General features: G+C 41.7%; 1 protein-coding gene across 3 annotated transcripts in view; it reads left to right on the top strand.

Moving 5' to 3' along the window:
* NPY1R (neuropeptide Y receptor Y1) overlaps positions 1-10,919 on the top strand; it is a 217,095-nt gene extending 206,176 nt beyond the window's left edge. For 2 of the 3 annotated variants that reach the window (XM_069744175.1, XM_069744176.1), the window contains 2 exons: positions 5,016-5,844; positions 7,784-9,673. In XM_069744175.1, the coding sequence (XP_069600276.1) occupies positions 5,167-5,844; positions 7,784-8,200 (1,095 nt within the window). In that variant the 5' untranslated portion in view covers positions 5,016-5,166 and the 3' untranslated portion in view covers positions 8,201-9,673. Of the gene's footprint in view, positions 1-5,015; positions 5,845-7,783 lie in introns of all 3 variants that reach the window. The other variant, XM_069744174.1, reaches the window with a different exon arrangement.
* The last annotated feature ends 4,871 nt before the right edge of the window (positions 10,920-15,790 follow it).

Raw genomic sequence — 15,790 nt, 5'->3', positions numbered from 1 at the left:
AACGTTCTTCTCCCCGGAGAGAAAATGGAGAGTAAAATGGAACCGGGAGAAGAACAGGGACCATCTAGCCTGGCGAGAATTCAGCCGCTGGGCCGTTTGTAGATATACCAAGTTCTTGTGGTCAGTGAAGACTTGGAAGGGAAAGCGAGCTCCCTCCAAGAGATGTCTCCACTCTGAAAAAGCCAACTTCATGGCTAGCAACTCCCTGTCCCCGATGGAATAATTCCTCTCCGCTGGTGTGAAGGTCTTGGAGAAGAAGAAGCAAGGATGCTTGCGACCTTGAGCATCCTTTTGGAAAAGGACTGCTCCAGCACCAACAGATGAGGCATCCACCTCCAAGATAAATGGCTTATCAACATCGGGGCGATGTAGGATGGGAGCGCTACCGAAATGAGACTTGATCAAGAGAAAGGCTTTGGAGACTTCCTCTGACCACAACTTGGGATTTGCTCCCTTTTTGGTGAGGGCAACCAAGGGAGCTACCAAAGTTGAGAAGTGTGGAATGAACTGGCGATAGTAATTAATGAACCCCATAAAGCGCTGCACCGCTTTAAGAGAATGGGGTTCCTGCCAGTCCATTACAGCCTGTAGCTTGGCAGGATCCATAGCCAATCCCTGGGCAGAGATGATATAACCAAGGAAGGGCAAGGACTCCTGTTCAAACACACACTTCTCCAACTTGGCGTAGAGGGAGTTTGCCCGTAAGAGGTCGAAGACTTTGCGAACATCTCTCCAATGGGAGTCAATATCTGGAGAAAAGATGAGAATATCATCCAGATAGACTACGACCGAGGTGGTGAGCATATCCCGGAAGATGTCGTTCACAAAGTCTTGGAAAATGGCTTGGGCATTACAGAGCCCGAAGGGCATCACCAGATATTCATAGTGCCCATCCCTGGTGTTAAAAGCCGTCTTCCATTCATTCCCCTCACGGATGCGAATCAGGTTGTAAGCACCCCGCAGATCTAACTTTGTAAATACCCTCGCTCCCCGTAGCCTATCAAACAGCTCAGATATCAGGGGTAAAGGGTACTTGTTCTTAACGGTGATGGCGTTAAGACCCCTGTAGTCTATGCATGGACGTAAGTCTCCAGTCCTCTTCTGTACGAAGAAAAACCCAGCCCCTGCCGGTGACACTGACTTCCTAATGAATCCTCTTGCCAGATTTTCTTGGATGTACTGAGACATTGCCTCCGTCTCCGGGAGAGATAACGGATAGACTCAACCCCGGGGAGGCTCAGCACCAGGCAAGAGGTCAATAGGACAGTCATAGGGGCGGTGAGGCGGAAGGGTCTCCGCAGCTGTTTTGGAGAACACGTCTGCATAGGGCCAATAGTGCTTGGGGAGAGAGGAAAGATCTGCGGGTACCTGTGTAGTAGCAACCTGAACACACTCCCTCTGACATCTACCCTCGCAGGATTTACTCCATCCCAAAATTCTCCCTGAGGACCACTCAATATGAGGAGAATGGTAGCGAAGCCATGGTATCCCCAACAGGACCTCATCAATTCCCTCAGGAATGACTAATAGGGAGATTATCTCCTGATGTGATGGAGACACAGAAAGCGTGAAAGGAATGGTTTGGTGGGTAATCTGTGAGGGTAGTGTTGACCCATTTACCACTCGAACGGTTACTGGCTTGGCGAGCATCACCAAGGGTATTGCGTGACGCTGGGCAAATGCGGAAGACATAAAGTTACCCTCTGCCCCAGAATCCACGCATAGCTCGACCATAAGAGTGGATGGGCCTATGGTAATTGTCCCCTTGAAGGACAATTTTGAGGCAAACGTCGCCGTGTCTAGTGTACCTCCTCCAACTGCCACTAGACTCTGACGTTTCCCCGACCGCTGATGACCCTTGGAGGCAAAATGTCCTGACTGCTGGCAAACATGACGGACCTTATGTGCACGGGCGGACTGAGATTTGGATCCCGCTCGTGTCACCTCTAAGGCCTCATGTGACTCGGATGCCTGGACTGGAGATTCCAAAGGTTTGGCGAAGGTGGGAGCCAGCCGAAACCTCTGCCTACACTGGGCTCGCTCTAACCTCCGCTCGTTAAAACGGAGATCAATACGAGTAGAGACGGTTATTAATTCCTCCAGTGTGGCAGGAATCTCCCTAGTGGCCAGAGCGTCCTTAATGTGATCAGCCAGGCCCCTCCAAAATATGGGAATAAGGGCTTTATCCGACCACTCCAGCTCGGAAGCTAATGTACGGAAGCGGACGGAAAAATGGCTGACCAAGGACTCACCCTGAGTTAATGCCAGTAGTTGGAGCGCTGTGTCATGGGTGACTTGAGGTCCTAAAATGACCTTTTTCAGAGGGCTCAGGAACAACGGAGCACTCTGCACCACATGATCACCTCGCTCACACAGCGGCGTAGCCCACTCCAACGCCCTGTCCGACAAGAGAGACACAATAAATCCCACCTTAGCCCGCTCTGTAGGAAAACATGCAGCCAGGAGCTCGAGATGGATAGAGCACTGACTCATGAATCCCCTACAAGTTTTGCAATCTCCAGAAAATTTTTCTGGCAACGGGAGGCGAGATAACGTCGGAACAGGGGTGGCAGTGGACAAGGTTGCTGCAGCCACGCTAGCAGCCTGTACAGCAACTGCGGTAGCATCCACAGCTGAGGTTGAGCTCTCGAGAGCCGCCAACCTACCCTCCAGCTGCTGGATACACCGCAAAGATTGCTGAATGTCCGCCATTTACTAGCCAGACCTTGACGCTAGTATTATGTTAAGGACTGGCGGAACGCACCAAGTACAAGATGAAATGGAACTAGGTGCGTTCGCAGTCCGAGGTCCACCGTGCAGGTAAAAACCCTGCTGCTAGTAAAGACGGACTATATGACGGTACTATAAGAATACACACATGGGTTAGCTTCACCCTGTGTGAAGGAAGCGACCCTGTTGCGTCACAGGACCGCGGTACCGCACATAGAGCGCAAGCAAGGAGTCACTAATCTCAAACCCGAGACTGAGGATTTGAGTTCAGAAGACCCCATGCGCTCGACACCGCAACTGGGGTGTCAGAGGAACATAAATAATAATATAAAGGCACAAGAGTGCGTGCGGTGCCGCACTGACGGACGCCACTAACCACCCAGGCTTGGGTCAGGAAAGCGCAGAGCAAGCGCACGGCGCCGTACTGGCGGACACAGCAACTGGTAGCTGTAATGTGTGTTACGTGCTGTTGGATAAGTCGGGCGCTAGATAGCAAACATACACCTTCCGCGAACAGTCATCCAATAGGGAGGGTTATTTAAAGAGCGACTTTCACTCACAACACACACACATATTTACAAGACAATACTAGCGCATGGCCGTGCGGTCATGCGCAGTTTATATAGTTGCATAACAGGCAGCTGCTACCGAAGTTTTGCCCTTTCAGGACCTTCCTGGAGGACCAATGGAATGTGCTGCAGTACCTGAGCATGTGACCCTCGATCTCCAATGGGAGATCTTGCCCTGGGCATGCTTAGTGTGTGAAAATAAGGACTTAGTCCCAGAGAAGCCTGCTCGCCGCAGATCAGTGCAGGGTACAACAGGAGAGCCAGAAAAGGCAGCAGTAACCCTCTGCACAGAATCAGTCCCAGCAAGACGCTGGGAGCGACGCCTCCGCTGAGCAGACCCCACTGCGGCCGATGCAGAATGGGAGACCGCAGCAGACACGGATCGAGATTCCTCCTGTGCAGCAGAGGAAACTCGACTCCTAACAATATTTTTCCTTCGAACAACAAAATGTGCTTGGTGGAGGATAAAAACATCAGCAATAATAAAGAATAAAATGCGATATCGATGCGTTCTGGTGACCAAGCACCCTTATTCATTTTTTATCATTTTTTTGACTCTGTGAGAATGCAGACTTTTGAATCCTCACTTCACGAGCAGCGTGCATTATGAGGATTCATCGGTGTCGGCGGTGAGACCGAGCAGTCATGTGACTGTAAGTATGTGAGATGCATACATCCAGCTACATTCTGACTGCAAATAAAATATGCCTTACTATACCAGACAGCAAAAATGTTTAATCTAGGAGAATTCTATTTTATTTTATAAAATTCAAGGCAAATTCAATTAGCCTTGAATTAATTCACTGATCTCTATTTCTCAATATGAATTAGGGTAAATAGTAACTTCACACTAAACCTAAAAGTCAGCTTTTGTCTAAAATTATCAAGCACTCTTGGCTCTCAGACTTCACAGGACTTTGTAGGCTAGTTTCACATTTGCGGATGGAGGGCTGCGTACGTCTTCTGTGAAGTTCCGCCCACCGCCGCACCTCCTCTGGTCAGCTCTGCCTACATCGGCATGCGGCGTGCATACCCTATCTTTACCGTTAGGTATGCAGGCCATGCCGATGCATGCGGATGCCTCTGCATGTGTCGTTATGACGGTGTGGCGACCGGCGCCGAACGCAACGAGTTGCAATTTGGTGCGGTCGCCGCACCATGAAAATAACGCATGCGGAGGCATCTGCATACATCGACATGGCCTGTGTACCTAATGGTAAAGATAGGGTATGCACGCCGCATGCCGACATAGGTGGTGCTGACTGGAGGAGATGCGGCAGTGGGCGCAGCTTCACGGAGGACATATGCAGCCCTCCATCCGCAAATGTGAAACTAGCCCAAATTCCATGATTTCCTTCACTACACCATAAGAAATCTGAAGAGGAATGTCAGCATTGTTATTAAAGTGTAAAAAGCCCTACATGTTGTGATGACATGGTAACTATTATAGGGTAGGCATTGAGAAATGTGACTTTTGTAATCCATAAAGCTATGTCATTATTGTTAAGAAAATGTAAATAATTACTCCTCCCAGAAAACTATTTTGAATTAATTAGAATTGGAAAATATGAAACAGGTGAGTCAGAATGCTGAAGTCAGATTTACTGATAAGATTAAACAAAATAGTATTATATGTTTATTTCCAAACTGCTTTGTAGAAAGATGAAAATGGAATATGTGAAGCATAACTTTATTTTGCGTTTTATGTTTCCACAGATTATCCATAGTTGGTCTCAGCATGAACACTTTACTGATAACCTCATGCAGAATGGAAGCCAGAAAATCATATAATTTGCAACATTGAAGCATCTTAGTTTCCTTTCTTCTTTTTGGTGTCATTGGTGTCACTATCAAGACAATTTGCAAGATGAATTTCTCAACAGGCTACAACAATCAGTCAACTAATGAATCATTCTTCCAAAATATGCAGTTGGACGAAGACTGTACTTTGCCGTTGGCAATAATTTTTACTTTATCTCTAGCGTATGGAGTTGTTATCATACTTGGACTCTCTGGAAATTTGGCTCTTATTATCATTATATTGAAGCAAAAAGAGATGCGCAATGTCACTAATATTCTTATTGTAAACCTCTCATTTTCTGATCTTTTGGCAACAATAATGTGTCTCCCGTTTACTTTGGTTTACACCCTGATGGATCATTGGATTTTTGGAGAAGTAATGTGTAAGCTGAATGAATATATTCAGTGTGTTTCGGTCACTGTTTCTATTTTTTCTTTGGTCCTCATTGCTATTGAGCGTCATCAACTTATCATAAATCCTCGTGGATGGAGACCTAATAACAGACATGCTTGCGTTGGAATCACAGCAATATGGATTGTAGCCATGGCTGGTTCTTTGCCTTTTATGATATACAATTCTTTAACAGATGAACCATTTCGGAATATAAGCATTGATTCATACATTGGAAAATATGTCTGCATGCAAGAATTTCCAAAGGAGAAATTCAGACTTTCATATACAACTTTGCTCTTTGTTGTACAGTACCTCGGGCCACTCTTCTTTATTTTTATTTGCTATACCAAGGTATAGTATTATGGTTTTATGCTTTTGTCCTCCTTTGAATTTGCTGACATATTTTCTGTGGAATCAATAATTTTGCATACAATTAGCATTAATGCTATAAAACATTTCTTCCCTCTTTTTTTAAATTGTGCAGTCTTATTTTCTTTTATCTAATCCTTAAAAATAGCATAATGAGCTAATTTCCAAAATTTTCAAAATTTTGAAGTCTGAAGATGACATGCATTTGCTTAGAGGTTTCAGTAAAGGAAGATTAGTATTGGTTTAACAAAATTCACTCAATTTTAAAATTTATTTTTTGCATCAACCCCTCATGGTATTAAGTTTTCAGTCATTCAATGAAAACCTTCATGGTTTACTGCTAGTTGTTAGAAAGCTGACCATGGTCATGTGATGGACACACGGTTGCTCAGTTTCTTACAAAACACAACTCTGATAACTGTACTGAACTATGGGTCATTCATGATACCAGTATCTTTTATAAGTTAAAGGGTAACTGTACTTTCAAGTAACTTTTCAGACTAAGCTGTCTTGTGACAGTACATGACACTATATCTGGTCACTATTATATTTGCCTGTACTATTGATTTCTACAAAATTGCTGAAAGTACAGTTTCCATTTAAGTTCGTTGTTAAATTTCTCAAAGCAGAAGTAGAAACAGCAAGGAACTTATATTTTATATATAGGCAAATTACACTGGCCTAATGCTGTGGGGAAAACTTTATTCTCCCCAGCAGTGTTCTTGTTTCAGTCATGGGAAAGGTGCCGGTGCTGGTTTAGTCACCGCTCTGAGTATACAGAATGGCGGCTATAACCATGCCCACAGCCTGACTGACAGTTGAGCTCCATTATGGAGGGAGTGTCAGTCAGGGCTGAGGCTTGGTTACAGCTGCATTGTATTCTCAGAACTGTGACTGAACTAGCGGCGGCACGGCCTTCAGGACTGAAACTGCGCCCTCGGCTCTATTTGGTGCTGGCTCTGCATTAGTGCCAGCTGTCAGTCAGGGCAGGGGGCGCAGTTACAGATGCAGAGTGGTGACTGAATCAGCGCCGGCCCCACGACAGAAACAGGAATGCTCCTGGAGAGAATAAAGTTAATTTTCTCCACTCAGCATTAGGCTACGTGCAAGCGCTGCCAGCATTATTACGCTATCTGCAGGTTAATGGTGTTTTTTTTCTGGTGAAACGTTCCTCTTAAATACATTGCAAATTGAATCCACCAAAGTGTTAATATATATCCTTTTTCAGTCACATCTCTTCAGATCTACTCATACTTGCCTGCCAATGGTCCTCCCACTGGCTATTTTATCTTCTCTGTTCTTTCTTCATCCAAATCTTCAGCCACTTTCGGCTTGGTCTTCCACTATATCACATGATGTGCGAAGCACATTATTGATATGCATTGTGCAGCATGTGGTCACATGGACCCGGTGAGTAGAAGATCTTGCTCGAAATTGCCACAGGTTTGGAACGAACAGAGAAGATGAAAGAATAAAGAAAAGATAATCAGACTATCGGTGATGGCAGGGTAGGTGCCTAAAAGGCTGAGAAGTAAGTATACAGATTTGTAACCCCTACTTGATCCTCTATGGCCCAGCAAAATAGTGTCAAGCAGAGAATCACAAAAAGTTTGTATTAAGCGCTAAATATGTTTTTTTTTTTGTAAAATTGGGAGTGAATTCAATTTGCTTCTATCTATCTAATTTCTCTTAAAACATATGTTTTTATCCTGGTCCTTGTCAAGTAAAATATAATTACTTTCCTAATAAAACTTATAAATTCAAATTTTAATTTTAATCTCAAAAATTATTATTATTTAGGTCACTTAAAAGCAAAGAGCCATGGAAAATAAACCATCCAATAACTCCATGAGCAAAGGTTCTCCTAAGTACAAAAATTAATTTTGGTAAATTAAATGATATATTTTTTCTTTCTTTTTAGATATTTCTTAGATTAAAAAAACGGAACAATATGATGGATAAGATGAGAGACAATAAATACAGATCCAGTGAAACAAAGAGAATCAACATCATGCTCTTTTCCATTGTGGTTGGATTCGCTTTATGTTGGCTGCCGTTTTTCATATTCAACTTGGTTTTTGATTGGAATCATGAAGCAATTGAAACCTGTAATCATAACTTGTTATTTTTGATTTGCCATCTGACGGCAATGATCTCTACTTGTGTCAATCCAATCTTCTATGGTTTTCTCAACAAAAACTTTCAGAGGGACCTACAGTTCTTCTTTAACTTCTGTGATTTCAGATCTCGAGAAGATGATTACGAGACTATAGCCATGTCTACCATGCACACTGATGTTTCCAAAACATCTCTTAAACAAGCAAGCCCAATAGCATAAAATGGATGATGAAATGCCAATATATTGGCAGTAAGTGTGTTGAAAATATGTTCCTCCAATAAGCACAAATTCATTACTTAAGACTTGACCATCACTAGTCACATCATGAACATTTGTGTTTTTGGAACTTGTGAACACTTGCATTGCATCTGGACTTTGGGACTTTTTTGCATTGTTATGCCTGTATCTCCCACACCTTTTAGTATATGTGATTTGGTAAAATGTCACTTACTGCCATATCTTTATATAATAGCATTCTGTGGCTATGTGCTTTTACTTCGTTGTAGTGGGTTAGTGTGGCTTTTGGCACTAAGAACAACAACAATACACTGATCATCACCAAAAACTGTGAATGTTACAATATTTTATACTTTACACTAAAGCTTGTACTATTAATTATAACCACAGTATATCAGATGTCCTATTTATTATAATTGTTACTTTTTCATAGAAGTTACAGAAACATACACAATTATATTTTACAATGTGATATTAAGGCAATGTTTTATAGGTATATTCTTGAACTTTTTTCTTTTATTATACCCTGCATCTGTAGTAGTACCAGGGAAGACAACATCTTAAGGAAGTGTGCCTTAAAGTTTATACAGTGAAAAGCTTAGTACGGTAGTGTCCATGTGGTTTTCCTCTCTACAGAACTAAATTATGTTATATTTCTGGTTTACTCCCCATTATTGCTGGTTGTAATCATTGTCATGGCTGTTAAACACAGATGATTTTCTTAAAGGCTAGGTCCATTTTATGATAATAAATATTTGACACTTCTGAATAGTTACAACTAAACCCTATTGTTTATGTAGCCTTGTATTTGCTTATTGCTCTGATTAGAAGATACAACTAATATACAAACTTTTCAGCATCGTTAATCAGATTTCCTACCTGTTACTGCATGACCTGAGCATGCATTCATCATCCATATCCATATCCCATTCACATTCCATTATTTCAAGCAATCAGCAACAACAAAGAGAGAAGATATCACGAGCAAATGAAGTAGGTCACCCAAATAGAGGTAAACATTAAAAACATTATCATTGTGAAATAATGTAAATATTGTCTTTTTTAACGCAGACAGGATCATTTTCATCAAGACAATCCTCATTGCTGGGTGATGGCTCATGTCATTTGATGCACTACTGATGATAGGTTTTATGGTGGTTTGACCGATGTATATATAAGCTGAACAGTCTTAACACAGGCTAAAAATTTTCTTGAGAAGTATAATTTTAATATTGAATGTATTAAAAGATGATCTGCTTTTTCTTCTTTATCATTTTCAAGTAATAATGGTCATGTACGAGCGTACGAATGATCATTTGTGCAGTTCTTAATTCATAAACTTATCAAATTGAAAATTTTAGGCTGAATATTTTGTTTTTGTTTTGTGGATCATAGTATTTTTTATTCATAGGCTAAGTTATATATTTAGTTATAGTTTGTTTTTCCAATGAACATAAAAAAGAAAATGAACAATTTAAAAGTATGTAATAGCAATTTATTGTCTAATTATTTCATGTATAAGAGGACTGCAGAGCTATTTGTTACAGAAAACCTGTGTATAGTCTGATCTTATAATTAGATAGTAATCCTTTCAATAAGTCCTCATATTGCTAGTTTATGGAAATCAGAAGAGGGGGACACTGGAAGAGAAAAATCATGATTTTAAGGAGTGGTCTGATAAAAAGAAGTTATCACTCATCCAGATTCCATCCAGGAGGATAGGTGATAATTTACTTTTTGGTGGTTATCCCACTGCTGAGACCTGCACTGGTTGGCAGAATGGGAAAATTGTATCCCTAATGGGGACCTTTTATCACCATTACAGAATAGGCTGGCAGGTTGGATACCTGACTTGCTGCCATATTCATTCTCTATGGGGATTTTTAAAAAAGCAAAGTGCAGTGCATAGCAGCCCTAGGGGGAATGAATGGGGCACACATTGCACATGCGCATTGACACTTCATTCTAAAGAGTGATCAGTGTCCCGGAGGTTAGACACCCATTGACAAACAAGCTATCTCCTTTCCGATAACATGTTTTCACCAGACAATCCTTTAAGCATCAGACTGAATGCAGAGTTTGTTTCTAAAAAGACACAATTTTAAAAAGTACAGAGTTTAAAGTTAGGCCAGGGCTTCGAGCATGATGAATTCACATGGTCCCTCTGCACACCAGATGATAAATGATAAATTATATATGATAGGTGGGCTTCTTGCTAAATAGTTTACTTTTGGACCAGAAGTGAAATATAAAGGAAAGAATTTAAAGCTATGAACACTATTTTTTGCTACAATTTGTTGCTGTAAATACATTTTTGGAATTTTAATTGTAATACCTGTTTGGCTTCTGCCACTTTATATATCATAATACATATCAATACATAACAAGCTGCAGTATGCTGTCTGCTAGCGAATTCATCAAATCTGCTATCTGCTTGGTCACTTGCCTTTTTCTTTTCTCTTGAAATATGTTCAAAGCTGTTTTATTATTATATAGAAGTTAAACATTGAATTTTGATGATATATCAGCTTAGAAGAGTATTTAGACTTGTAGAAAGAAGGATGGGAGACTAAGCCATCACGCAATAGTGAAAGGCATTCTGCAGCTTGATAAAAGGTTTCAGAAAGCAAATGGTTGAAATTTTGAATAAAACTCGAATAAGAAATTAACTTTTTCATAATAAAGTTTAATTAAAAATGTTCAGGAAGGTCAGTCTTGACTTACGTGGGACGGCGGGTGCCCCAGTCCTCTGGCCAGAACCGCATAGATCAGGGATCATCCCGCCTAATGCCCGCTCTCCCAATAATGTGGGTATAATGCTACTGAAACAACAAAGGGTGAGGGTAAAACAGTGTGACAATGCTTTGTTGAACCACAAAACAGGCAGATAACACATAGAAGATTCCCAGCAAAATTCCCCAAGATTGTGCACATTACAGAGTCTCACCCTTCTGCTGACCCACCGGGATAATGGCAGATGTTGCATCAGAGCTTCCAGGGTTGCTACCTCACCTGTGGTATGCACACAGGAGGTAACGACAAACTTAGGAAGATGACAGTCCATTGAGAACATACAAGGTCCAAAGCCAGTTGATATGAGAATCAACACCTGGCTTATCCGAACATCTCCATGGAGCCGAGCGACCAGCGGGTCCCAATCCTGGCTTTCTCCAAACGTATCCTTGGTTCAGCAATGGTCAATGGAGCAGTCCTGTTTTCTACCAGCCTGGTCCATAGCACCCTGCACCCAAGGTCAGTCTTGACTTATGGAGATCGGCGGGTGCCCCAGTCCGCTAGCCAGAAACACATAGACCAGGGATCATCCCACCTAGTGCCCGCTCTTCCATTAACATGGGCATATTGCTACTGAAGCAACAAAGGCTGAGAGTAAAACAGTGTGACAATGCTTTATTGAACCACAAAACAGGCAGATAACACATAGAACAGTCCCAGCAAAATTCCCCAAGATGGTGCACATTACAGAGTCTCATCCTTCTGCTGTCCCGCTGGGATAATGGCAGATGTTACCTCAGAGCTCCCAGGGTTGCTACCCCACCTGTGGTACCCACACAGAGAAGATGTAATGACAAGCATAGGAAGATGACAGTCCATTGAGTACATACAAGGTCCAAAGTCAGTTGATACGAGAGTCACCACCTGATTGATGCGAACATCTCCATGGAGCCAAGCGATCAGTGGGTCCCAATCCTTGCTTTCTCCAAACGTATCCATGGTTTAGCGATGGTCATTGGAGCAGTCCTGTGTTTTACCAGCAGGGTCCATAGCACGCTAAGCTGAGATCCTGAAGAGTCACTCCAACCACAAGAAAAAGTCTTTATATTGTGGCATGTAACCTATTTTTAGATTTACCCAGTGTCCTTCAGTCCAGCCTCACAGATAAGGGGAAGAATGGTGATGACCAAGTTGCCTTGTTTGAAAATGTAACCTATTTACATAGATTTTCCTCTGTTTTAAAAATCAACAAACTATCTGGGCTAGACAATGGGTAATTAGCATATCAGTAGATCTCACTATTCATCAAGGATAAGAGCACACTATGTTACATAAAGTATCAACTTACAAGTCAATATTCTGTTTTCTTGACCAACCAGAACTTAACACCTAAATCCAAAAGCCATCATACAGATAAAAATTCAATTTTTCTTGGTTTGCTAAAAATAGTCATCTGGGTAATTAAGATATAATCCAGTTTCTTCACACCACTTATCAAATCCTTCCTGTTAGCGCTCAAATCCCAATGAAACTGTGAAAAGAAAACTGCCTTTGTTGCCCATAACGTGCAATTATAGTGCAGTTTTTAATTTATATATTACTCTTGAAGAAGAAAACCTGTATTATGATTGGTTTCTATTGGTTTCTATTAACAATAAAAACAGGTTTTCTTCAAGAAAGTTTCATAAATGTGCCATTAGATAAGAGCCAGAACATTGTGTTGAAAATCTACCATCATGCAAAGCCAGTGGCATCAAGCATCAAGGGAAAGTAATCTACACTATGAGCACTATATCAGTGGGAAATAAGTAATCAAGAAATGTCACATAAATTAAAACAGGTATAGATAAAATCATCTACATTATTCTTGTGCATTAACCTCTACTATACTATACAGGCAAAGAATACTAAAAATAACTCTTCAATTAAACATAGTTAGCAAGGCTCAAAAATACATTTGTCCTTCCAGTTCAGCCTATATTCCATCAGAATAAATCCTTAGATCTATGTCCTTCTAAAAAACCTAAAAACCGTAAGATACAATATTGTTACACTCCAGGAAGACATACAGGCCTCTTTTGAACCCCTCGACTGAGTTGTGAGCTGCCCTGCAGTACCCTAGACCATCCACCATCCATTGTAGAGAGCAGCTGGAATAACAACCAGAAAAGACAAAAAACTGCCCCTAAAATATAACTTTTATTTAATCAGGTAAAAATGACCTAATAGGGTCAGGAGACAGTATTACTTAACCATATAACTTAACACTAAAAAGGATAGAGGTATATAGGTGAGGGGGTGCTCTCTCCCTAACTCACCCTACCTTACCGTGGAGGTTGGCACCCTAAATTTGACATGGTGCCCCCCACTCAACGACGGCTCTCCCTTAAGACCCTAATGGGGACCACCAAAGAAAAACCACCACCGATACCAAAACTTAATTAAAGTGCTAATGTGCTAAAGTGCTTTAATAACACCTGCAAGGTATATATCGGTATTGTCATATACCAAATATTTTGTTTCAGGATTCCTTTTGGTATGAATCCTGATGCCTAATAACTAAGGTGCATTTTGTGAGCAGAGGTTAATAACGTTATAGCATGTGCCTGATATCATAAAATATAGGCTAATGTATCTTATCTCAGAATAGATATTTGGCCAATATGTCTTATCTCATTAGTCATAGATATTCAAAAAGATCAATACCTAATGCAAGACAGTAACACTATTGCCGGTTCATTAAGGTGTAATATTCCCAAGAGCAAATAGATACAAATACATCCACACCATGTAGAGGCGCCGTCACGTTCGTGGATGTTTATGCAATATTGTTGTGCACCACAAGATTAGTATACCATAATGAGAATATATAATAACCAGCTAGTGATTCAATTCATACAATAGTCAAACTGCCCAATGTCAAAAGTAACCACAGTTATAGAGGCACAGAAATGCTCACAAATGCTCAAACAGAGATAATGGTAACTATCCAGTTATATAGCACACTGCAGGGCTTTAGGTGATCCATAGTTAGATCATGGTCATAGAGAAAATAGTACTTATCGATTTGTTGCCCATCCCGACGCATTTTCCCCTGGGATATAGGCCGGGGTTCATCAGGGGACCGAAAAAGGGCTTGTTTCCCGAACCGGGGGCTGCTGCAATGCGCTGCACCTCGTCCTGACCGCTCACTATGAAGGGTTACCTGTCCCTCGCTGTCCTGTTTAAATAACATCCGCCGCCATATTCAGCATAACCTCCTACCGGATGTGACGTATCACTAGTGATGGCGGTAGGCCAGTCTTGCGATGGGAGGAACTGAAGTGTACCTGCCGTGAGGGAGGCTTTTCCAGTAACACTCGGCATTGGAACGCATTGCGCGCCACCTTGCGCAGGCGCATTAGATATGCATGACGTATCACAAATGTCTGCAAAGAGGGCGCATAGATGTATCTGCCGAGGGCAGTATTTCAAATAGCACTTGGCAAAGGAACGCACTGCGTTCCACATTGCACAGCCGCAATGGCAGGAGGCATGTCCATAGCTTATTACAAGACCAATTGCTCACATTAGTTGATTATTGGACATGCGATCTCACTGATAAGGCACTTCAAATTAAAGGGACCATTTTATAATGAAGACAAATATAGCATTTTGGACAGGATTTTCGTATGGAGGATTGATAACCCCTCAGTAACGGTCATATCAAAAACATTTTCATAACCACCACTAAGTAGGTGGGGTCAACTCTGGTAAACCGATATGATATTGTTTCGCTAATTAAGCAAAAACTACTACTGTGGTCATAGACCTATACGTTCACAGTTCACTGTCACCATATACCTTGCGAATACAACCATAATTACTTGAAATGAAACTTGTGAAATTGAGCTGCTCATTCAGACCTGAAGAAGACATAGAGTTCAAAAGATAAATCCACCTTGTCTCTCGCTGGAGTATTTTTCTATCCCAGTCACCCATCCTGACAGGTGTAGGGATGGTCTCTATAACCAGGAACGAAAACGAATCGAGATCCCCCCATGTTTATCAACCATATGTCATGCTAGCAGGGTCTCGCGTTTATGTTTAATGTCCCCTACATGTTCGCCTATCCTGATTCTCAGCTGTCTTTTAGTTTTCCCAACATAATTTAATGGGCAGCTGCATGTACAGAGATAAACTACTCCCGCTGTTCTGCAGCTGGCAAAATCCCTATTCTTGAAAGTACGCCCTGTGGCTACACTGTGAAAAGTATTTGATTGATTAATCAATTTGCAGGTTTTGCAACCTCTGCATTTAAAAGTACCTACATTCCTGCGCTCTAACCATGTACCTCCCGCTTTTTGGGAATCCAAGTGACTGTGGACCACATGTTCACGTATAGATTTACCTCTTCTATAGGTAACTGAGGGAAACTTGGGGATACATCCTACCAAATCCGGATCGGCTCTCAAAATGCCCCAATAACGTCTCAGAATCCCCATCACCTTCTGATTTTGGTCATCAAAAGTTCCAATTAGTCTAGTTAGATTATCATTTTGCTCTTTTGATTTTACATTTAGTAGGTGATTTCTGTTCGCTCCATGTGCCGTCTCGTATCCGGCATTGATCACGTGATCTGGATATCCCCTGTCTCTGAAACGTTGTTTTAGTTTACCTGCTTGGTGTTCAAAATCTGACAAGGAGGAGCAGTTCCTGCGCAGTCTGAAGAACTGCCCCTTTGGTATCCCTCTCTTCAAATTGGTGGGGTGATAGCTTTCCCATCTCAGGAGGCTATTAGTAGCCGTCTCTTTCCAATAGATAGAGCTACTCAATGTCTCCTCTCTGTTTTTCCAGAGA

Source organism: Ranitomeya imitator, chromosome 1 (assembly GCF_032444005.1).
Source record: "Ranitomeya imitator isolate aRanImi1 chromosome 1, aRanImi1.pri, whole genome shotgun sequence".
In the NCBI taxonomy this organism is placed as follows: Eukaryota; Metazoa; Chordata; class Amphibia; order Anura; family Dendrobatidae; genus Ranitomeya; species Ranitomeya imitator.
The sequence above is the reverse complement of the archived record's forward strand: the minus strand, read 5'-3'. Positions and strand labels throughout refer to the sequence as shown.